Genomic DNA, 24,136 nt, shown 5'->3' with positions numbered 1-24,136 from the left:
ACAGGTGCATTCAGACAGGTCCTATGCATGCCCAAGTACCCTGAAAATTCTCAGAAGGCATTCCACTTGAGAATGAGCTTTGTTGACTTTGCTCATGCTTCAGGGAAGTGAGTTTATGAGCTCACTCCTCTCTCTAGATAATGTTTGCCTAAAATATTGCTTTTATATATTAAAGAAGGAAGAAAACAAACATGAAATTGTAAAACTATAAAACATTGATGTTTATTTTCTTACTCATTACCAGCAATGGGCTCCCCATTTATAAGTAATGTGAAAGTAGTATCTCTTCCTCTGCATTGATTTCCTTTTTCTCCATCAGATCTACCTGTTTTAGAAGCTACTGTTACCAAGATTTAACTCTTAAGATAATCTTGACATCTCCTTGTACTCATTTTTTAAAGACTGAATTCACATTAAACCTGTTGCATATCTATAACTAGAGTTTCACATTTCATTTCCTTTTTTTTTAAGAAGCTTCTTTTGAATACTAAGTACTGTGTGCTTTGAACAAACACACCAATAAATATGGTATGGCTTCTGTCCTCAAACACGTGAAATCTTGTTGAAGCTCATTCACGTGTATAAACAATAGCAAAAGTTATTGAGTTTTGGGACTTGAAGGATAGGCAGGCATTAACGTTGGAGACAAATATCCAATGGCACATCAAACTTGTAGGATATCTAGAACTCATGTACAGCTTGTGCTAAGAGTGTGCTTGTGTACATAATGGGAAGTTGGCTGTGTGTAATGAGGGTAAAGACCATGGACAGAGGCTGAGGCCACATTACCAGGGTCTCTGAATTCATGGCAAGGACTCTGATTTATCTTAAGAGTAATGGGAAGTCAACAGATGTTTCAAAAGGAGAGTGTTGGAGTAATACGATGAAAAGACCACTTTCACTAATGATGACCAAAGGAACACTGGTGATGCCCCTGGGGTTAATGGAAAGCCATTTTTGGAGCTAGAAAGGAAATGAATATCAAGAGTTATAGAATAAGGAGTTCATTGCCAACATTGCCCTGCTAAGATTTTACCTAACTAGCATTATTTCTCCATAATGCAGATTCTCATCTGTAAAATAGAAATGTTAATGTCTACTTCCTTTATTTCTTTTGGGGTTAAATGCCATAATATTAGTGAAGACTGTAAACACTACCTTGATCTGAAATACTTCACCGATTTTAGAAGGGGAAGATTTAGGGTATAGATGTTGTTCACAATCGCTCATTCATCTTTTGGAACAATATAGTCATGGACATGTTAGAAATAACAACATATTTTAGTTAGCCAAAACTTCATCTTAGGCATATATTTGTGGTTTATTTTTCATTTTTTTTAGAGCCGGTTTGTTCTTAATTTTAAAAGACTTTTGTCCTTGAAGCACGTCGGCCCTGAGCTGCAGTATGACATTTACCCTAGACCACGACCCTATTGGTGGTAAATAACATTGTAAAATCAACAAGGTTGGGTTTCTTGTGATGATTATTTTGTGGAGTTCACAGAGGCGTAGAGAGATTAGATGACTGCTCTAAGTCACATTGCTAAGGAGGTTTTGAAACAAAATTCAATTCAAGGCAAAGAGCACACACTTAACCACCATCCTCCACACCTTGGTCCCCTGTATTTATTCTTTATATTCAAATACACAAGAACATTTTCTCTGATAGTCTTTCCAAAAGATTTTTTTGTGGTTAAGATGTATTTTATTTGCCTTAACCCAAAGAAAAAGCCTCATCCAGTCACAAATAAGTGCAGAGCAGATCTTTTTGAAAGTAAGAGACTAATAAATGTCTGCCCAATGTGAATCCATCATGTAGAAAGAAGCCTGTGTTGTCACATTCTGTCCCATGATCTTCCTTTACCTGTAGCTTCTTCCCTATAGTGTGCTTTTTTAAATACCATCCAATCAAACGATGGCATATGTCTGAAATATCCTCAGATTGCCACAACTTACTGTAAGACACATTATTTTTTGCCTTTAAAGTAGTATTCATAAAATTTCATCATTCACACACTGACATGTGATTCAAAAAACAGATGTTCTTATCAAATAAAATGGGGTTAAGTACCATCAAAATTGAGTGATTTTCCCCCCGTTGGTGACACAGACACTCAATCCAAGACATGTTTTTATTTTCTTTGCGGTGTAGGGTAATGTGAAAAATGAAATATGTAAGCCCAAATTGAAGGAAACCATGGTCTTAATGGAATCATTAGAGAAATTGTTCCAGAATGCTACATCCTTCCAGAAATAACAACCCTGTAATGTCAGCAAATTTGGAGTCAGCATGGGTTACCTGCTCCACACAGACAGCCTGGTCATGTTTGTTAGAGCTGCCTGAGGCTTAGCCCAACCTAAGCACATGACCTTTCAGAACTTTTTTTTTTTTTTTAATTCATTAATCAATGTTCCTTGCCTGAATTTTGCTGGTTTTGCTTCTTTAACCTATTATTTGTACCCTTTGTTTTTAAGTTGGCCAATCCCTGTACTCAATGAAAATGAGAATCACAGGCATAGCAGTTTTGTCTAATAATTAACAAACTGTTGGAACACCTGGGTGGCTCAGTGGTTGAGTGTCTGCTTTGGGCTTGGATTGTGATCCCAGAGTCCTGGGATCAAGTCCTACATCAGGCTCCCTACACAGAGCCTGCTTCTCCCTCTGCCTGTGTCTCTGGCTCTCTCTCTCTCTGTGTCTCTCACAAATAAATAAAATATTTTTTAAAAAATTAAGAAATTGTTCTTTCAGCTCAGATACTATGCCAAAGTACAATAATATTTTTGTCATATTTAAATATCATATTGAACAATGACATATTTTAAATGATAATGTAAAAACAGTTATAATCATCACAATTCTTAATTTGTGACTTCACATTTTAAAAAGTAGTTTAGTATATTTCCTATTTCAATTTTCTATATAGCACTAAAGATTCCACATGTATTTATCTGCATAGATTAGAATATTAGAAACCCAGTACAACTGAAGAGTAAAACTTCTCATCAAATTTTCAAAGAATCAGTCAGATTTCCTAATAAGATTTTCCTTATTTAATGGTTTTCTATAGCACTGTTTTCTATAGTTTCTCATCTTTGTAATTGTAAATAGGATTGATTCCCAAACATATATGAATAATTTCAATCAGTGCTTCCAAACTGTGGCATACATATCTTGTGAAAGAAGAGATGTCTTAGTCCCAACCCTTGCTCAACTTTGAGTTCATTAGTTGGAAAAATAATCATTTAATTATACAAATTATATAATCATTTATTCTTTCTCCTGCTACTCAAAAGCTCTTAATTGCCTAATATTTTATTAAAATTGAATAGAAAAGGCAGAATGTTTATTTAATATTCCTTTGGAAAATTATAAAACATTTCAAATATAGAAAATTCAAAAGAATAACACAAGGTAGCTTTAGTTCTTTCATTCTTCCTTGTTCTTGAAACATATTCCTTGTTTGTTCTTTGAGCAAGTTTCTATAAAGGCTATATTGGTTATGGGTTGAATTATGTCCCCCAAAAGAAGATATATTGAAATCCTAACCCCCAGAGTCTCTAGAATTTGATGGGATTTGGAAATAGGCTCTTTGTAGATTTAACCAAGGTAAGATGAGGTTATTAGGGTTGGCCTTTCCTCATGACAGTTTTAGGAAGCTAATATAATATTTTTGGTCAAAACTGTTCCTATTCACTTGAGAACATCCCCTGCCCCGACTCTTGAGTGATAGATTAGGTAACTATCGTCTTCGATTTTCTCCCAGGACCCTAAATACATTGTTCTATTGTCGTCAGTCCTCCACTACTGCCATCTGCAGCTCCATCACTATGTGTCCACCCGTGGATTGATTTTACTTTGTCCTGTTCATAATGTGTGCCCCCTTCATCTGAGAGCTGGGTCTTCTGGCAAATCTGGGAAATTAATAGCTGTTATGTCTTTGTGTAGTGTTTATTCCCTTTTCCTCTCTATTCTCTGCCTCCAGAAATATTATGAGATGTGTGTTAGACCTTCTCTTCTAAATCTTTTCAAATTACTTCACCTTTTCATCTCTTTATCTCCTAGTGCTGCAGTCCAGGCAAGATTAGAGGGTCTAATCTATATAATATATCTTTTAAATTTTTAATTTCAGCCACTATATATTTTCCATTACAGGAATTCTATTGCTAGGTTAACAGGAGAAATAAAATTTTGAGCAGAGCATAGAGAAAGGGAAATTTCATTATATTTCCCTCTATTGGTGGGCAGATTTTTTTTTTGTCCAATCTATCCTTTCTGGATTAGTCTTAGATATCCTAGTTTGATCCAGGAGACCTTCTTTCAAAACTCCATGCCTAATGGGCCCAAGGCCTCACCTCCTGAATGGTCATTGAAATCCAAAGCTTTAGATACCCAAGATTGATCACTTCCCCTGTCCCAGGGCAGCAACAGCTCCAGTTAACTTACTTGTCTGGTTTTCAATTTCCTCTTCATTTCTGATAACCAAGGAGATTCTTTTCTCTCTTGAGTGTTCATCTATGCATCTGAAGGCCATTGGCTCATATCTTATCTAGAATTTCCAGGCTTATAGAACCTAATCTGAAAAAAAAATCTATGCCTTTGACTCCTGATTCTGACAGAATGGTAGACTAAGACAATCTGAATATTTAACTTAGTGCATCATCCTGCCAAAACTGAAAGACAAAAGGCAGATTTTTTTTGGAGTAGACCTTCTCAAAGATCCTAGCCTATGTGCTGTTAATGAACATGATCAACAAAAAACGAAGGGCATGCTTTCTATTTGAAAGATTTCCAGGATAAATGTCAAAAGACAAAGAGGTTCCAAATATCTCTACCAAGGAATTACTCAAAATCATCAGGCAAACTGAACCTAAGTTTAAAATACATAATTTAATTTAATATGATTCTTAACAGTAATGCAAATGAGGAGGGAGTTGTTCTTACCCCATTTACATGAGAGGACTGAAGCTCAGACTTGTCAGTCATCTGAGTGTGTGATCACCTCCACCTTGCAATGCGGGAAAACTAGTGTTAAGATGTGGAATTATTTAGACAAAATTCAAGTGGTAGTACCTGGAAGTAGTCTTGTGGATGTTGGGGGTGATACTACCTTTGGGCTTACCAATATATTCGCTGCCTCTCTTAGGAGACTTCTCAAACCCTATACACAAACTTTTCACCTTCACCTTCAAGAACTTACCTCCTGGTACAGCCTGATGCTAAAGGGAAGCCAGCCCTGGTGCTGTAACCTTGTACCCCCTCATTCTAAGATCCATTCGCCACGTAACCTTACAGGTGAGAAATGCAGGCACTTACTTCTTCAGCAGATTTGGTTGCCTCTGTAATTAAAACTTGGCCTTCCTTTGGGGCAATGGCTTCTCAGTCCCTCCTCTCTGCATGAGAATAGATGACCATCTCCTGCCAGTTAGCACTAAGATGCCCTGCGTCCCCAAAAGACCTTATGAAGCCAATTTCTCCTGTTTATGGAGTTACAATGGAGATGACCCTGTCTTAGACCTGCATTTTAAAAGTGATGGCATGAACATCCGAAATGTCCCTATATCAACTGCATAGGCAACGAACACTTATGCGCATTTACGCGCATTGTGTATGTGCATTCCTATTATTAAAAATCGTATTTCGGGAGAACTTGCTGTTTTAACTGTCAGCCTCCCACAGATTCTAGCAGAGTGACTGGCAGGCAGAATTGTGTGGTTAGTGAAAATTTTGCTGTTATTGGGTAGAACCCAATGGAACGAACAGGACTTTGAGCAACAGCATTTTTATTCTGAAATCAAACAGCCTCAGATGACTACTCTTTCCTGTCAAGTTCTGGAGGTTTCAGTGCCTTTCTTGTTTCTGTTTTAGTCCTGAATTTTGTACTTCTCTTATATACACTGAATGTGAAATAGCCTAGTGCATTTCTTTAGGGATCTGGGATTTTGTTAGGTGATACCAAGGGATGGATGTAATTCTGTGACATTTTGTCAGGCTGTTAAAGAGTAAATTTTCCTTGGCTGTGGCAGGAGGTAATTATTTTTGTTTGTTTGCTTCTGACACAGGGGAAGAAAATTTGGGGTTGTTATTTCAACTATTCTAGGATACTTTTTGTTCTTTTTGGCAGGCAGGGGGAAAAATGCATTTTACTACTGAAAGAAGGACCAGCCTCTGCTTTCCTCTACAGACTCAATGCACTTTTTAGCACTGAACATTGTTGCCACATCAGCCACGTAGTGGTTTTGCCCCTGTCCCTGAAAGTGTCCCTTAGTGCATTTCTTCATCTCTCCTGGCATTTGATCTGTAGCATATTCTGTTATCATGCGTGGAATATTCTCAAAGCAAACACAGCAATATATGTGGCTTCTGCACTCAGAGCTCACGCTCTGATAGCAAGAGCCAGGGATGAGCAACTACACGAATAAGAACAATAATAAAAACACTTTCTGTTGCCTTTTAACATAAAACAGTTATTGATGCAGATGGCTCGAGACAGCAAGCTCCTTAAATGACATATTCTGTAGCCTAACTCCATGCTTTAAAATTTCAGGTATTTAATTAAAATGTACCAAAAGAGTATAACTGCTCACTAGGTACTGATTGAATTCTTTAAAAAAAAAAAAAAAACTAAAATTTTAAGTCACACCACATTTCGGGAAAATTCTCTGAGGTGAAAGGTGAGAACCAAGACCTCAGCTCAGGGGCTGAATTATGCCTGCTGTGCATCCTCAAGGTCTGATGTCAGAGGCAGTGGGTTCCCCCAGCAAAAATGTCCTCTCAATCCAACCCTAGACTAACCTCTTTCACAGGATCCCAGCCTTCACAAGGTTGTTAGGATCTGTCATTAGAGGGGGAAAAAAACTAACCAACATTGTTCTCAAGCACAGGTCAGTTGAAAGCTACTTGCCATAGAAACATCTCTTATATATATTAAAATGGAAGTCCACTGGGTAAAAATGTATGGGCTTCATCATCAAAGAAACAATAATTATAACAATGATAATAAAAGAAACCACTGGATTCTTACTATACAATGGCACTGTGGATTTTCACAAGTATTCTCTTAGTCATTTTTCACAATAAGTCTGCTAAGCAGGTATTATTTATCCCCATCTCACAGCTGAGTCAACTGAGTTCTGATTCCCTAGTAAATGTTGTCATCCAGGATTCCTTCTAGCTTACGGAGAATGCCATCCTAGGAAGAGTTTAGGTCTCTGTCTTAAAGAGATGTCTGGTGTTAACACTGCAGTCAGCATTACCAGTTCTCCAAACCGCATCACAAGTAGATCGTGGATAAATCTTAAGATGAAACTGTGACTTTCACTGAATGTCCAGTTACTACTACATGGCTCCCAGCAGCAGGCGGGCTTTGCTTTTTGCTTTTAACCCCTACTAACTTCCAAACAGAGAGGTCATCTGACACTCTGCGCTTATTCAGTGGTGTGGCTTTCATGAATACTAGGTCTTTTCTATTTCTTAAAATTCACTACAGAGTTGCTGCTTATTCAAAAACAAAAATAAAAACCAAACAAACAAACAACAAGAACCAAAACACTGTCTGTCCTCGAGGGGCTTAGACATGTAAAAAATAAAATTTGCAAAAACAATAATAATAATAATAATAATAAGGTTGATAATTTTCTTCTTGGACCCTACAAGTAAATAATTAATGGCCTCCTAGGTTTGTATTTATAGATCTACTATACAGAATGGCTCATTTTTTTTATGACTTCACTTCTCGTCTTAATTTTTCCATTGGTCAGAATAAATACAATACACTATCTGAAGAGTATATTCATGTGAATAATACATTACAACCCTTAATGAAACACCACATGCTAAAATTAATTAAAAGCATACCTTTTAGCACAAAACCTAAGGGGAAATGGGGAGAGAGAACACACTTCTATCTATTTGAGAGAGAAATTAGTCTTTTTCTTAAGTAGCACTCTGTGATACCTATATTGACTCTCAAGATGTTTGTTTTACTCATTCAACTTAATAGTATAAAGGGCAAATATACATTTGTGAACATGTGCTCATGCCCAGCATCTAATGCACCAGCATGTAAGTAGGGTCCCAGGATTAAACCAACCCCCTTTCTTTTTATTGGGCTGGAGTTCCCTGGAACATGCCCCAGAAGAAACTGAGCCTTCCCTCTCTGCTTCCAAAGGTAACTTGAAGATCTCCAACCCTGCTTCTCATCCCTGGTCTCTCTTTAATCTTACCCACCTCTTCCTTCCTTACTCAGCATCATCTTTTCTGGAATCCCTTTGCATGATACACATTCCCCCTATACCCATGGTATACTTTCTGAACATTCCCTCCAACTTCTTTTCCAACCTAAAGCTTGTTTGTCACCTACAATCAGTGTCCCTGGCTGCCCACACATGTACATAGGTACTACACACCAAATAACATGAATCATTAAGCGCTCAGCACACAAATCCTAAAAAAGGTGAAGAAGTATCCCAAGCACCCACATTATACGTTCTTGATAAATAAAGATAGCATTTCCATTTTACACTGGACTTAGAGTATCCATTTATGGGTCACAACACATGCCTAGTGGGCGCTTACTGAGTATTTGCTGAATGAATGAATGAATGAATGAATGAAATCCTTTCTGTTTACTACAAAGTTGAATATCTAAAGCTACACCAATAGGGATGAAAAAGATGGACAGATAGGAAGTATGGGGAAGCTATATAGAAAGTGATATTTGTGCAGAAAGACCAGCTTACCACATAAAGGCTTTCATGGAAGTATAGCCCCACATCATAAAAGTTTCCATCGTGCCTCATTGGGTGGGTTCTGGTCTTCAGCTGCTCTGTTTGCCTCCACTGCAAGACACAGCCACTTGGTCGACGAAGCAAGGACACTCTGAGGAGGTAAGAGCCTTGGGGAGTCTTGTTCTTGAGGCCTCTTACGCATTTTATCTGTATTTGAAGACACTCAGGTGCCTGACCCTGCTCAACCTAAAAACAAGACAGGTCTTTGAAACATGCAGGAACTGGGTAGCACCACACAATTAGCCACAGTGTGCTTCTTGGGAGTGGGGGGGGAAATGGACAATTATTTTCACTCAACCTGTAATTGTCAGGTATTAGCAATGATAACAGAGGAGGACACACGATATGTAATTAGGAGGTCAAAAGGCAAGCCTGCCAATTATGCCAGGGAAAGTTTAGCCAGTTTTAAAGCATGGTATGTTAATGATCTGTGACATCAGAAACCATTCATCTATTATAATAAGATAAAATTAACAAGAAACCAATATTCTAAAAACCACACATCATGCCTCTTTCAGATATCTGGGATGGAGACCATGGGCAGTGAGCTTCAAACTCTGAGTCTGAAAGGCAACAGCTCTTACCTCAGACACTAACCACAGACCATGTGACACTGTAGGAGAGGAAACATTTTTTTCTTCTACGCTTCAAGATCTTCGCTGGACTACAAATTAAACTTACATGAAACAGATTAACAGAAGAAAGAAGCCAAAGTTGTATTAATGCACAACGACACCCAGTAGTGACAGCCAGACCTATGGAAAGGACCGTGGCAAGCAGTTTTTATACGTTTTAGGAAGAGAGACAATAAATTTGTGAGAAATTGACAGGATAAGGAAAACAGGTGTTTGAGAGTTTTAATTAGGAAGAAATTCTAAGCAAAATTGGGGCTGAGGTAGTAGATCAGTAAAAAAAGTAAATCAATAACAAGGTTTCTACAGCTTTCTTTACTTCAAAGTTCCAATCTCTGGTGATAAGGACATCTCTTCACATCTTAGTACAGAGAGGGCACCTTTCATATGGGAGATGCATTTCCTGTGTTCAGGGGGACAGAGGAGGGGCTGAGTGGTCTTGCGCTGGCTGTTTCTCAAGTAGTTTCAATTTCAGATAATCAATGTGCCACCGTGGCACATTTTGGGCAGCCTGCCCTTGGCCCCTATACCAGGTTGATGAGGGAAACATAGAGGAGGTCAGACAAATACCTCATCTGATACATACTTTTACTCAATTTCAACAAGAGGTCAACCTGTCCCATCAGCTTCAAATGAGAGTAAAAAGATAAAATAGGGGGTAGCATTTGTATGCACTTTCACCTACAATGTAGCATACATTGTATGTAACCAAAGAACACGATTCAAGAATATTTTATGGGGCATTTGAATTTCATTGCTTACCTTCAGCTGACAGAAATAGGCCATTTTCATTTTTAGTAAGTGCTGGAAAGTTTATACAATTTGATAAGGTTTTTAATGGACTTGTTTCAGATTAAATAAAAATTAAACTGGGATTATTAATAACTCAAATGTCATTAAGTCATGTTTTCTATACTCACAAGTCCCAAATAGTCTTCAGAATAATTTGACCTCCAAGAATTCTCTATTACATTGTGCTTTAAGCAAAAAATAATGTCGTTTTTGGAAGCAGGTTACTCTCTTGGAGTTAGTAGCACTATCCATTAATCTGCAGCCAACAGTAAGTACTTATTAATCCTGCCTAGACTTTATTTTGTGGGTGTTAATATATATTCCCATATAGACAGTATGCTTCTGGAATCAAATCACTGTTAAATAAATAGTGAAAGTTGCTAAACTCCTTTTGTTTTTTCATATAAGTCATACTTAAAAGCTCATCAGAATAACAATTATTTTTGTTTAATTAGAAAATCTTAATTAACAATAACGACTTAACCTTAATATTTTGGTTTCCAAAAATATTTTAAAAATTAACACCGTGTGAATAAATAAGACAATCTCTTTAAACCTCAAGGCAGGATTACTGATGCAGGCAGACCCAGTTATTAAACACATTCTAAATTAAACGCCTCTATGAATTTTATACTGAAATATGTTGTGATAGTTTTGCATGCCAAATGTGACATTTTGTATTTTAGATTCATCTTCTGTAGTAATTTTGGAAATGTCATACAAACAAAGATTTTGTCATTTACCAATGGAATTACTATGCATGGCCGCTTAGCCATCTCTTCGCTGGCTCTTGTGGTTGTTTCAAGTCAGCAAGCCATAAAAAATCTTTATCTCTCTGAAACACAGCAATTTGGAAGATAATCGAATGGTGACCAGGGGGCAGAAATGCCAGTCTGAGGAATTATACCACAATCTCTCTTGCATTTACAACCTTCCTCAAAGCGAGTGTCAGATGAGTAGGAAAAGGAAGACAGAAGATTCATCAAATCTCAAACCTTGTCTCATTTGCATGGTGGCGGCTCAGCCTCATTGTCTAGTGAGAACCCAGCCTGGCACCATGGACACCGTTTTGAGGAATTCCTATGGCCCTACTGCTGAGAATTTTAGCCATTCTATCTTAGCATAGAGTTCTGCTCAAAAATATTTACTAAGAGCTGCCCAAGCTCTTTTTCTCCAGAAGGGCCCACAGGAGGAAAAAGCACACCAGGAAAGTGAGTCGATAACAACTGATCTCATCACTTAACATTTTGCAGCAGAGAAAAAGTTTGTCAGGAGAGCCTCACCTGCCAGCAAGGTCCTGCTGCTCCCTTTGATTCATGAGTTACTTCTGGGAGGGTGCGGAGCTGGGCTGCGCTGTCTTCTCTACAGTCGTTTAGGTCTGCAATTAATGGTTGACTTGGCACTCTGCTGCGGTTACCAGAAGAGGGGAGATAAAAGGAATAGGAATCGACAATGGGCATAATGAAAAGGGTTGCCTTTGGAAACACAGCACAATTTGATGTTTTCCTTAAACATTGTGTCAGATTAACTGAGTATTAGATAAATGCCACATTACCACCATTGATTAAAGTTGGAGAGATGAGTAGCTTTTGAAATGGCAGCTTATAAAATACAAGACTCACTATATCCAATGCAGATCTCCCAACAATGAAAATGTGGCTCGTTTCAGAAAAGACCAGAAGATCAAATATTTGGTAAGCCCTTTTGGTACTTCATTTTCTACCCCCATCCTCCAATCTTATTTAAAACAAACAAACAAAAAACCTCTGGAGTGAAGGAATCTTTTAAATAGATAAATAGCTGATGTATGACATAAACTTCATTTTTTTTTTTTTTTTTTGTTGCAATGATCAGGGATTAAGAGCTATTTCTACCCTCAAAGTGATCCCCAGGCTTTTTTTTTCCTGCTATTAACATTTAGTGACTTTACTTGAGCTTCTTTTTTACTGACTATTTATTTATTTATTTATTTTTATTATTATTTTTTTTTAAGCTTCACGAGTCCTAACAACATTCTCCTGCTTTCCCATATTCATTTGAATTAGGAAGGATCTTATATTTCACTTCTCCTGACTTCAGCTTAATTCCATCAGCAGAGCCATCTGTGACAATGACTGTACCCCCACCAGAGGAATGGCCTTTTTGGATCTCACAGCTGATTTAGTTTCTGGTGATAGAAATGATTTCCCTTAATTTGGTTAGAGCTACATTGACACAAGGGTTCATTAGGACACCCATTTGCTGGCAATTCAATCTCAAATTAAATACACTTTGTTGTAAATTTTATTACTTTTAAACTACTGTATCTATTGTCTTTAATGGCCCTATTATACAGTTATGAAGGTAAACAGATTTCATTAGTAAACATCAAACATGTTATGTTAACCAGAAGGGAATGGTTTCCTCAGTTTCTTTCTTTGTTCTCTTAGCAAGCATTGTAAGGCACTCATGAAATATCCTAAAAACTTAATCTAAATAATCAGATGCTGAATTCATGATTATCATCCTAAAGAGAAAAAAAAAAAAAAAGATCTTTAGTTGCAATCCCAGTTCTTTGTAATTAAAGATTTTCTAAAAATACCTCCCTTAGTTAAAAAGGAACACAATGCACATCAAAAGGTTAATACAGAGTTTTAACAGGATACCTGGTACCTAGAGTTAAATCTGGAGACTTGTGTCCCCTTGGAGCAGTCATACCTTGGAGCAGGAGCCAGACCAGACATGAGCTCATTTTGAATCAGGTCCTGTGGCATATTATTACTCTTTTCTCCCCCTCATATAAAACACGTATTAATTTTGTGATTATATAAATAGATGTTTATATTTGCACATTATATGAAATTTAATTATATAAAAGGCCCCCCAAAAGTCATCCATTAGTCCACAACTCAGAGATAAACATGGATAAAATACTGAGACCTATTCTTCCTTTTCTTTACAAAATGAGGCCCGTGATGTAAATATTATTTGGTAACCCATATTTATACCACTTTGTGCATTATAGGACTTTTCCATGAGATTAAGCTTTTTTTCTACACCAAAACTCTTTTATTGTTGGATATTTAGGTTAGCTCCAATTCTCACTATTATAAGTTAGCCTATGATTAAGTCTCTTGTATATAATGTCTTGTAAACCTCGTTGGCCATTGTCCTGATCTAAAGTCCTAGGATTAGAAGTATAGTGATCCTACTGTACTTGAATGTTGATTGACACCTAAGCAATGTATAATCCTGCCCCCATGGCCTGTTCTCTGGGGCACTGAATACTCTTCACAGAAATACAGGCCCCTCTCCAGTTGATACCTTGTTTTCACTGCTAGTCAGATTAGAAATTAAGTAAAATAACAATGAATAAATGTAGCATTGATGTCTACAACAGGATTTCTCCACGTCTGCCCTATTGACATTTTGAACCACAAAACCCTTTGTTGTGGAGGCTGGCTTGTGCACTGTAGAATGTTTAGCAAGATCCCTGGCCCCTGCCCTCTAGGTGCCATCAACAGACCCTTTTCTAGTTCCAGTCGTGACAATAAAATATGTCTCCATACTTTGCCAAACGTCCCCTACAAGCAAAATTGGTCCCCGTTGAACACCACTGATATACAGTATTAGCAGTTATTACTGAATGTTTTGCATGTTCATGGCACTCTTTTATTTTGTTTTTTGTTTTTTGTTTTTTTGTTTTTGTTTTTTTTTAATAATAAATTTATTTTTTATTGGTGTTCAATTTGCCAACATACAGAATAACACCCAGTGCTCATCCTGTCAGGTGCCCCCCTAAGCATGGCACTCTTTTAAATACATTATATCTATTATTTCATTTAGCCCTTTAAGATAATCCAACAAGGTATTATTGTTTCTGCTTCACTGATGAACTGATGCTGGGGAATGTTGGATATCTTATCAGAGATTTCAGAATCCTAAGGGGTAAAGTCAAAGATTCAAAGTGAGACCATCTAACGTGCAAACTCCTCTGACCTACACCCACTACTTCTGCATCTCCTCTCCTGGCATGGGGAAGCAGCAACTGCCACACCCAGATCCTGGAAGTCACTACTTTGGATAGAAGCTCCCACTTTTAGATAGTTCCTGAGAAGTAAATAAGACATGGCTCCCAGCTATAATACCATATCTATAACACCCCATCTTCAACAGCCATATATGAATGAAAGGACACAAATAAATGTCAGGAGGAAAGGAGGTCATGGTTTCCACAAACTTGATTCTTAAAGTGAATCAAAGTAGATTTGTGCCTGATGCTTATAATTGACCCATATTCAATCTATAGCAAAACAGACAAAAGAAAATAAAATGCATTAAACCTGCCAAGAAGGCACGTACTTCTCAAATGTTTTGTCAGTCTTTAAATTGGACATAGGAATGTACTGATTGAGTCCTTCCCCTTCAAATTTCAAATCCTGTATCAAAGAAAACAGAAATGAGATACAATTGATTAAAAATACACTTGGAACATTGCATGCAAAAGTGGGTTTTCTAAGACCTGGATATGCTTACTCTAAGGTTAGGGTTCCAGGAGACAAATACAAATATGGGAGTTATACCTTCAGCAGTCACTTTTTCTTTTAAAGATTTATTTATTTATTCACGAGAGACAGAGAGAAAGAGAGAGGCAGAGACAAAGGCAGAGAGAGAAACAGGCCCCATGCAGGGAGCCCAATGCGGGAATCGATCCCAGGACTCCAGGATCACACCCTGGGCCAAAAGCAGGTGCTAAACCATCGAGCCACCCAGGAATCCCCAGCAGCTACTTTTTTTTTTTTTTATAGATTATTACTTTCCTTACTCTGCTTAGTTACTTTTAGGCAGGAAGGTGGAAAGGATTATAAAAAAAAAATTTAAAAAGTAGGAGAAATGTTTGGTGGATACAAACCCAGTTTTCTTTTCTTTTTTTTTCTTTCTCTCACAAACACACACACACTTTAACACACACACATACCGCATAACAGTACTCATAACACACAATGGTAGATTTTAACAAAATGTAAATGGATATACGGCTGAATGTGTAGGATGCTAGAGATGTTAATAATAATTGTGATCGTATAATTTGTCATCCAATCCAGGACATTCTGATAGTCAAAGAGGAAGCCATTATTCTAGGGCAACAGGCATAACTCAGGACTACCCCATGCACAGTATAATGTATAGCAACCCCATTAATAATACTCATCCAGATGTTGTGAAAGGGTATCATATAGACAAATATCAACATATTTAGAGAAGGTGAATGTTGAGGGAATGAAAGAGAAAGAGAGAACTCAAGAATGAAGCTGCAATCCATTATAATCTAGCCTTGGGAAGGACAAAGCAGCACTTCTGCTGTACGCCATGAACTCTGGTACAGGTAAGAGGAAACTACAAAAATGTGCAAATAGGAGGCCAAGATCCTGACTCTATAGTAATTATGAAAGCCAAACAAGTGAATATTGGTAGTTCCTTGATTAAATCTCAAGGTCAAGGTAGGAATGATTCTCCATAGATCTCAGCTCTGTCCTCTGGACACTTGGTTCTATTCTTTGGATTTTCCTTTCTTTTTTCATAAAAGCTAGCCCATGTCTGCAGCTAAGTAGTTTCCTCAGCCTTTTCCTGTCAGTAGATTTGGGAGTCCAGACTCCTTTATTTTGGTTTCTCTCTCTCTCTCTTTTAGTTGCAGCAGTTGGTTTTTCTGGTTATCTAATTCCATTTAAAAATCTGTAGATCGGGATCCCTGGGTGGCGCAGCGGTTTAGCGCCTGTCTTTGGCCCAGGGCGCGATCCTGGAGACCCGGGATCGAATCCCACGTCAGGCTCCCGGTGCATGGAGCCTGCTTCTCCCTCTGCCTGTGTCTCTGCCTCTCTCTCTCTCTGTGACTATCATAAATAAATAAAAAGAAAAAAAAATTAAAAAAATAAAATAAAATAAAAATCTGTAGATCTTCTGTAAATCTTAGTGGAGTCCACTTCATTAAAAAAAAAAAAAAAAAAAAAACTCACAAATCTGTTCAGAAGACCTTCCCTACCACAGGCTTCCAAGGAAAGGATGCCATGTTATGTATTGTGCTTGGTTTAGATAAATAAGTTTCTTAATATAGCTGCCAAGAAGATCTCTAAAATAAGTATGTGAGATCTAATAAAAAAAAATCTGATTCTACTAAGTAAATCTTCTTAAGTTTATCACATACTAATTAGAGTGAGATTTCATAACAGCAATGTTAATCTATATTTATTGAGCACTGATACCCTACCAGGCATTGTACTTCATTCAGTCTCTTATTCTACAGATATTTATTATAGTTTTGCTTTATGCCAGACACAGTGTAGAGGCCAGTGGTATATAAAGATTATACCTGACATTCTAAAGTCACCTTCCTAGTGGACACCGTAAATAAACTTGAGAAATAAATAAAACTGGCAAACATGGTAAGAACAATCCAAAGAATAGTATAGAGAAGAATTTTAGGGGACAAGGTTGTGCAGGAATTGTTAGGAAAGACAGTGATTTTTTTAAATGACATCTTAGTAAAAGAATAGTCTAGCCATGCAAAAAGTGAAAGGAATTCATTGCTTCGGGCAGAACAAAGAGCATGTACAAAAGCCTTAGGTAGGAGATAGTTATATATATTTTAAAAAGAAGATCAGTGCGACCTAAGTACAGCCCCAAAGGAGAATATTGGGAAATTGGGTTGGAAACATAAAGAGGTTCCTGCTGGACCAACAGATAATGTTAACCAATCTACATATTATGTGCAATCAGGAAGCTAGTAAAAGGTTTAAGTAAATGAGTAGTAATTATCTGTCTTATATATAACCAGTGATGAAATCTTAAAAATATTAAATGCCTGTTTATTTATTCCTATCTCCTATATATCCTGTTTCTCAGCAAAATTCAGCTACTATAGCTCCAGGTAATCAGAGAGGGGGAAATGTCTTCTCAATGTGAAGGACATTAAAAAGAAATCACAACCAGGGCTCCTGGGTGGTGCAGTCAGTTGAGCCTCTGACTCTCAATTTCAGTTCAGGTCGTAATCTCAGGGTCATGAGATGGAGCCCCAAGTCAGGTTCTGTGCTCAAGGTAGGATTGCTTAAGACTCTCTCTCCCTCTCCCTCTGCTCCACCCCCCCCCCCCAAATAAATTAATCTTTTTTAAAAAGTCACAACTAGAATGCATGAGGCAGTGGGGAACCTTTCTTTTGTCGCTCCCTGTGAATTATGAACTGGAGAAAAAGGTAAAAATAAGGGAATCAAGCAGCCAAATGTGCACATGTGGTGGCTTTCCCCCACCCCAACCCTTCCTCTCTGAGGTAGAAATCCTCCAAGAATTGGAGAAGGAGTATGAGACAGTTTGAGGAGAAAGCAAAGAACAGAAGGGTCATGCCAGGCTTTCAGTTAAAATCCTGAGAAGAGACATGTTCCATTGTACCTCCCGAACCAACATGGCAAGTGTGCTGTTAGTTAACTGCAAGAGAGAAAAATGGGTGCCTTGTCGTGGTTAACCACGGAGAAAGCCCAAGCTTAGGATCTGTATTAGTGAGGGCCCCAGCAGAAACACGCATTCTCAAAATTAGATGACTGGAGAAGAAAGAGGGATTTATGAATGTATTATTGCAAAGCTGTAGATTTAGGAGCAGGCTGCTCCCACTGTTAGGTTTGAAGGGATGAGGAGACAGAGCAGTCACCAGACACTGGAAGGAGAGTCATATAAAGTCATCTATCATGAGCAGAACAGTAACTCTGGAATGGAGGGATGAAGCCAGCTCAGTGCAGCCTTAACCTCATAGGGAGGGAAGAACTATCTATCACACGACCTCTCTTCTCCCCTTCCTAACTCTTAAGAAACTCCCCTTTGATGGAAAGCAACCAGAAGGCCTATGGATGTGCCCTCACAGTTGAGCCTTGTGTGACAGAGAAGACTGTAGGTTTAGACTGGCCAGCTTACCAAAGACCTAGAGGTGTATGTAGAACAAGCTATAGGATGAACCACTTGACAAAACAAAGAAGTCTTGAGGATGAATTGAATGAAGAAGACAAGGGGAAATTAAAACCCAAAAAATAATTTCAAATTTCTGGCCTAAGTCAATTAGTGTTCTCTAGTGTCATTTACTGAGATGGGAAAGATGGGATAAGTAATGCAAACACGGTTTTGAGGAACAAAATAGAAGCTTCCAGGTTGGACGTGTTAAATTCGCAGTGTTTTTGTGATGCCTGTGTAGCAATGGTAAGTAGGAGTGAGACACAGGAGTCTGATAGAAGGAGAAGAGATCAGAGCTTCTGGCTGTCACCAGCAAGATAATGGAATTTAGGTGATGGGAATTAACAAAGCCACCCTGAGACACTTCTAAGCACTTCTGTATGCATTGTCATTTGATTCTTACAACAGCCCTGTGATCCCTATATTCTGAGCGTCAGACTTACTTTGCATTTGGGTAGATTGAGGCTTGGAGTGCTGCAGATACATGCTCAAGGTGACAGTACACTGTGAAGACTGGTGGCAGGTCTCTATGGTTCCAAAGCTCAGTTCTTAATCTAAATGTAACAGGCCCTTCACAGAGTTATATTGCCATTTTAGAGGTTGTATGCATAGGGTGACAGTTTTTTCACTCACTTGACCTCATACAGTTTCTATTACTAGCCCATAACTAGCCCATCCTTGTGAAAACAATTAAGGCTTAAATCAATGGATGTATATGGTCCTTTGGAAATGAATAGAAAGGGCTAACAGTAAAACTTTATTAAAACTTCAGAAACTTTAGAAATTATCCTTTGCATCAAACAGTTTTCCAAAAAAGATCAAATAGAGCAAGCATGGTTTGCAAAAAGAGTGAATGCCCTCACAGAGCCAAAAATGTTCAGATCCTCTCAAGTACTCAAGAAGTATCAATTATTTATTAACAGTGAAGAAATTAAAATTTGTCACCTCATTAAGGAAGATTTTATCACAAATTTTATCATGTAATAATTATTTCATGCAGCTTTAGTGATATATCTTCTTCCATATAAAAATAATTCTTTTTTGTATAGAGTTTATTTCAAAATATGTTGCAACTCTGACCTTCCACCATATCCTATTAGTCTGAACAAGTGATGGTTTGTTATAACTGGGGATTACACAGGGAACAATTTGGCAAAATTATCAGTAAATATTGTTACTAAACCAGAAATTAAGATAGTTATGTTCTGAGTATTCATCCAACATCTAAACACATTTAAAATATTCCTAACTAATTATCCCTAAAAAATTTAAACATTTTTACAAAAACATGTCTTCAGATTTTCCTAGTCTGAACCACCTTTTCTAAACAAAGTATGAAAAAAATAACACAAAGAGAACATGATTGTCCTAGATGCTTCTATATTCAAAAAAACAACATAGGATAATCACTGTAAATGTTGCTAGTTTTTTCATAAAAATCTATAAATCCTCAAAAACTATTTATATTTCTTCAATTCTCTCTGTTTTTTAACAAGTAATGTAAGTCACCAAAGAGCCAGTTGGATTCTGCAAACTGAGTAGATGCCTATTTTTCATTTTATCTAACAATGAATACTTTACTTGGATGTTATTATTCGAACTCTTCTTGCCTGTGGTAATGGCTAACATAGGGAAGAAGAAAGATATAAAGGACATAATTCAATTTTAGCTAATATTGGCTGAGTACCTGTAATGCTAGGCACTAATTTGTGAAGATTTTACGTAACATCCACCGAATCCTCACATTAACTATTTCAGGTAAATACTATTATCATCCTCATTTTTGAAGTGAGGAAATTGAGTAGAGCAAGATTAGGTCAAGCCTGGAGAATTGGCCTCCAGAACACATGTTCCTAACCCTTATATTATGGAGTTCTGAGTTTAATATTATTTAACCATATATTACATGATTTGAACCAACTATCTTTATTTGAAAGCAATGCTTAGTAGCCAAACATACCATATGAGAAATCATTGCCACATTGCAATTATATATTTATAAATAACAAAAACTGAAGTTTATATGGAAAATCATCTCTATACTGGAATTTCATCTATCAAATTTATAAGAGTAATGTTAAAATTGCCTTTGAATTCAACATCAATTCTTCAATTTTTTTTTCTAAAAACTTAAAATTTGGGCAGCCCGGGTAGCTCAGCAGTTTAGCACCGACTTCAGCCCGGGGTGTGATGGATCGAGTCCCAGGTTGGGCTCCCTTCATGGAGCCTGCTTTTCCCTCTGCCTTTCTCTGCCTCTCTCTGTCTGTGTCTTGCATGAATAAATAAGTAAAATCTTAAAAACGTAAAATTTACATGAGCCTTGCCAAGCAATATAAGCAATATATTTAAGTAAAATCCTGCATGAAAATATATGATCTGTATTTCTATGTAGGAATGCTGTCTCTAGTGACTTAACTGTTTTTTTTTTTTAATTTTATTTATTTATGATAGTCACACAGAGAGAGAGAGAGGCAGAGACATAGGCAGAGGGAGAAGCAGGCTCCATGCACCGGGAGCCTGACGTGGGATTCGATCCCGGGTCTCCAGGATCGCGCCCTGGGCCAAAGGCAGGCGCCAAACCGCTGCGCCACCCAGGGATCCCTGACTTAACTGTTTTAATTTTCTCTCAGTTTCCCAAAAAATTATATAGTTTTTGAATAAGTACATAGGTACCAGCAACTTTAAAATATGTCAATCTTAAACCTATATATCAAGACTATGTATATATGATATAATTAATAATTCTATGGTGATTGAAAATGTAAATATATCATTAAAATAAAATTTTCAAGTCAAATTATAGGTAGAATTTACCCTTTGAAGGGGCACAACCTTATTAAAACAATTCACTTTAAATATAACATTCATACAATTATTTATATTGAAGGATTAACCCAATAGTCATCAAACTCTTGCCAGATGAAATCCATAAAAATGTCTAGATACTTTAAACTCCATATTACATTTCTCAAATATCAGAGTGAGGAGTGAAGATACACTATCGTTAAAAAACGAAAAACAAAAAACAAAAACAAAAACACTCCTAAAAGTCGTTCTCCAAATATAGACCAAGAAACAACAAAAGTTATCTTTCCATTCTACATCATCTTCTATTCAAAGTTCATGGGAATCAGATCCCAGGCCCTTAGAAGTATGGATTTTCTATGGGTGCCTGGGTGGCTCAGTTGGTTAAGGATCTGCCTTCAGCTCAGGTCATGATCCCAAGCTTAGGCCAAATCTTGCATGGGGCTCCCTGCTTGGTGGGGATTCTGCTTCTCCCACCCCCTGTACCCAAGAGAGCTCGTGTTCTCTTTGTCTCTCAGGTAAATTTTTAAAAAAATGAATAGGTTTTCTATTAATATGCAGAGGAATATAAAAATATGAAGACATGGGTTGAAAAAATAAGAAAATTTAAATTTTCAAAAAATATAAAATCAAATATGATACAAATATTTGGTATGATCCAGAGTAGGGGAGATACTGAGAAATATCTGAGGAATAATGCACCACTTTACAGACTTTTGAAAGCTCTTTCATAACATACAAATTTCCTAAATTTGTTTAATTTTCAAACTATTTTTAACAACTGCTTTACTGAGGTTTATCTTAGAGTCATGAGGAAAAAAATATTTCTGATGTTAAATATAAAATCCTGTCTTTAAGAGAAAATAAAATAATAAAATAAAATCCTACATTTGTCTTTTAGGTAAAATGTCTACCAATGACCTAATATCATGAAAACTCTCTACGTGTACCCTGTCTTTTTATTTTTATTTGTTTATTTGTTTGCTTGTTTGTTTATTTATTTATTTATTTATTTATTTATTTATTTATTTATTTATTTTAGAGAGAGGACACTAGGAGAGGGGAGGGTCAGAGGGAGATGGAGAGAGAGAATCTTTTTTTGAAAGATTTTATTTATTTATTCATGAGAGACATGGAGAGAGACGCAGAGACACAGGCAGAGGGAGAAGCAGGCTCCACACCGGGAGCCTGATGTGGGACTCAATTCCGGGACTCCAGGATCACGCCCTGGACCGAAGGCAGGTGCTAAACTGCTGAGCCACCCAGGGATCCCAGGGAGAGAAAATCTTAAGCATGCTCCACACCCAGCAGAGAGCTGGACACGGGGCTTGATCTCACAATCCTGAGATCATGACCTGAGCAGAAATCAAGAGTTGGATGCTTAACCACCTAAGCCATCCATGTGCCTCTACCCTATCTTTTTAGAAGTTATTTAGGGTAATAAAATAATGGCAGTTGGGCAGAGAAAATTCTATTTTATGGAAGAATTACAGCTGACAAATTTAGACAAAATGGTAGAATATAAAGCCATAGTTTTGCAATTCTTTTTTTTAAAGATTCTTATTTATTTATTTGACAGAGAGAGAGAGAGATAGTACACCGGAGGGGAAGTGGCAGAGGTAGAGGGAGAATCAGGCTCCCCACTGAGCAGGGAGCCCAATGAGGGGCTTCACCCAGGACTCCAGACTCATGACCAGAGCTGAAGACAGTTGTTTAACTGACTGAGCCAACCAGGTACCCCGTAATTTTGAAATTCTTCATGAAATTATTATTTCAGGCAAGGATTACCAATTGTTATAATAACACTAAAAAGTAAATGGTTGATGAGGAAGTGGATATTATTTGATACCAAAGTAATCACATAGATTTTTGTTTGTTTCAAAGGGAACATAATAGATGAGTCAAGTTGCCATCGCCATAAATCAATGACCAAGTTTAGCATCATAAATGATGCGATGATCAGATATTATTCATCTCTAACTGTGTCAAAATATGGAGTTCACAATATTGCCTCCAATGTCTTCCAGCCAAAGACATTCATCTTGAAGTTAACACCTTTAGATCAACTTCTATATTATTGGAAGTACAGGGAATAAGAGAACAGGCTAACATCACCAGATGGAAGCAATGCAACAAGTCCGTCTATAGAATGAATATCTGTGGTACATCTGACCCAATCAATATGTCAGGCTTGACTTACAGGACACAAGATGAGATGCAGTGCATGGTCCTGATTAGGTCCTGGTTTGGACAAAAATACAGTAAAGGGCATTTGGGGAATAATTGGTGATTTTGAATATAGACTGGATACTAGATAACATTAAGGAGTTACTTGAATTTCATGAACTATTTTGATATCTTGGACTATGTCCTTATTTTTCCAAGGCATAAAGAAATCTATAATTTTTTTGGCTGGCTCCACGTGCCTCTTACAAAACCAACATAACTATGCATGTGCTCCCCCTCTTCTAAGACATGTCCATTGAGATGTCCAATAGTTTCTTATTATGAAGCTGCCATCAGAAAATGGCCTTGAGTAAGGGCCTGGCAACCATAGTGACCTCCGTCACAGAGCGCTGCTAGAACTAGCCAGAACTGGAACCGTGAGAAAAAGTTTACATATTTTTTATTTAACCTTTTAAAATATTAAACAATGAGTCTGAGGTTGTCAGAGTGGAATATTGGGTCAAAGAGTCTCAAATAACATTACTTCATGATGATTACCCTAAAGTTCAGCATCTTTACTTTAAGCATTCCTTAAAGGCATAATTCCTTTTTTCATATTTCTCTAAAGTTATACTCTGCTACATTAGTTCTCTTTATAGAGTTGACCCGAGAGGAAAAATGTAGCTGAAGAACCTATTAGTGCACTTAAGAATATTTTCTTAAATATGAATTTTAAGAGAGAAGGATTAGGGATCCCTGGGTGGCGCAGCGGTTTGGCGCCTGCCTTTGGCCCAGGGCGCGATCCTGGAGACCCAGAATCGAATCCCACATCGGGCTCCCGGTGCATGGAGCCTGCTTCTCCCTCTGCCTGTGTCTCTGCCTCCCTCTCTCTCTCTCTGTAACTATCATAAATAAATAAAAATTTAAAAAAAAAAAAAAGAGAGAAGGATTAAACACCAGAGTCTCCTATGCATGCTATATAAATT

At 37.4% G+C, this 24,136-nt stretch overlaps 1 protein-coding gene across 1 annotated transcript in view; it reads right to left on the bottom strand.

The window, feature by feature from the left end:
• Nucleotides 1-24,136, bottom strand: part of LOC144306479 (uncharacterized) — a 329,755-nt gene that overhangs the window by 207,402 nt on the left and 98,217 nt on the right. The window contains exons 8-10 of the mRNA XM_077885883.1: nucleotides 14,553-14,629; nucleotides 11,495-11,618; nucleotides 8,740-8,973 (exon numbers count right to left, since the gene is read on the bottom strand). Of these exons, the coding sequence (XP_077742009.1) occupies nucleotides 8,740-8,973; nucleotides 11,495-11,618; nucleotides 14,553-14,629 (435 nt within the window). The remainder of the gene's footprint in view (nucleotides 1-8,739; nucleotides 8,974-11,494; nucleotides 11,619-14,552; nucleotides 14,630-24,136) is intronic.

This window comes from Canis aureus, chromosome 37 (assembly GCF_053574225.1).
Source record: "Canis aureus isolate CA01 chromosome 37, VMU_Caureus_v.1.0, whole genome shotgun sequence".
NCBI classification, from domain to species: Eukaryota; Metazoa; Chordata; class Mammalia; order Carnivora; family Canidae; genus Canis; species Canis aureus.
Note: the sequence above shows the minus strand (reverse complement) of the source record. Positions and strands in the feature narration are given on the sequence as shown.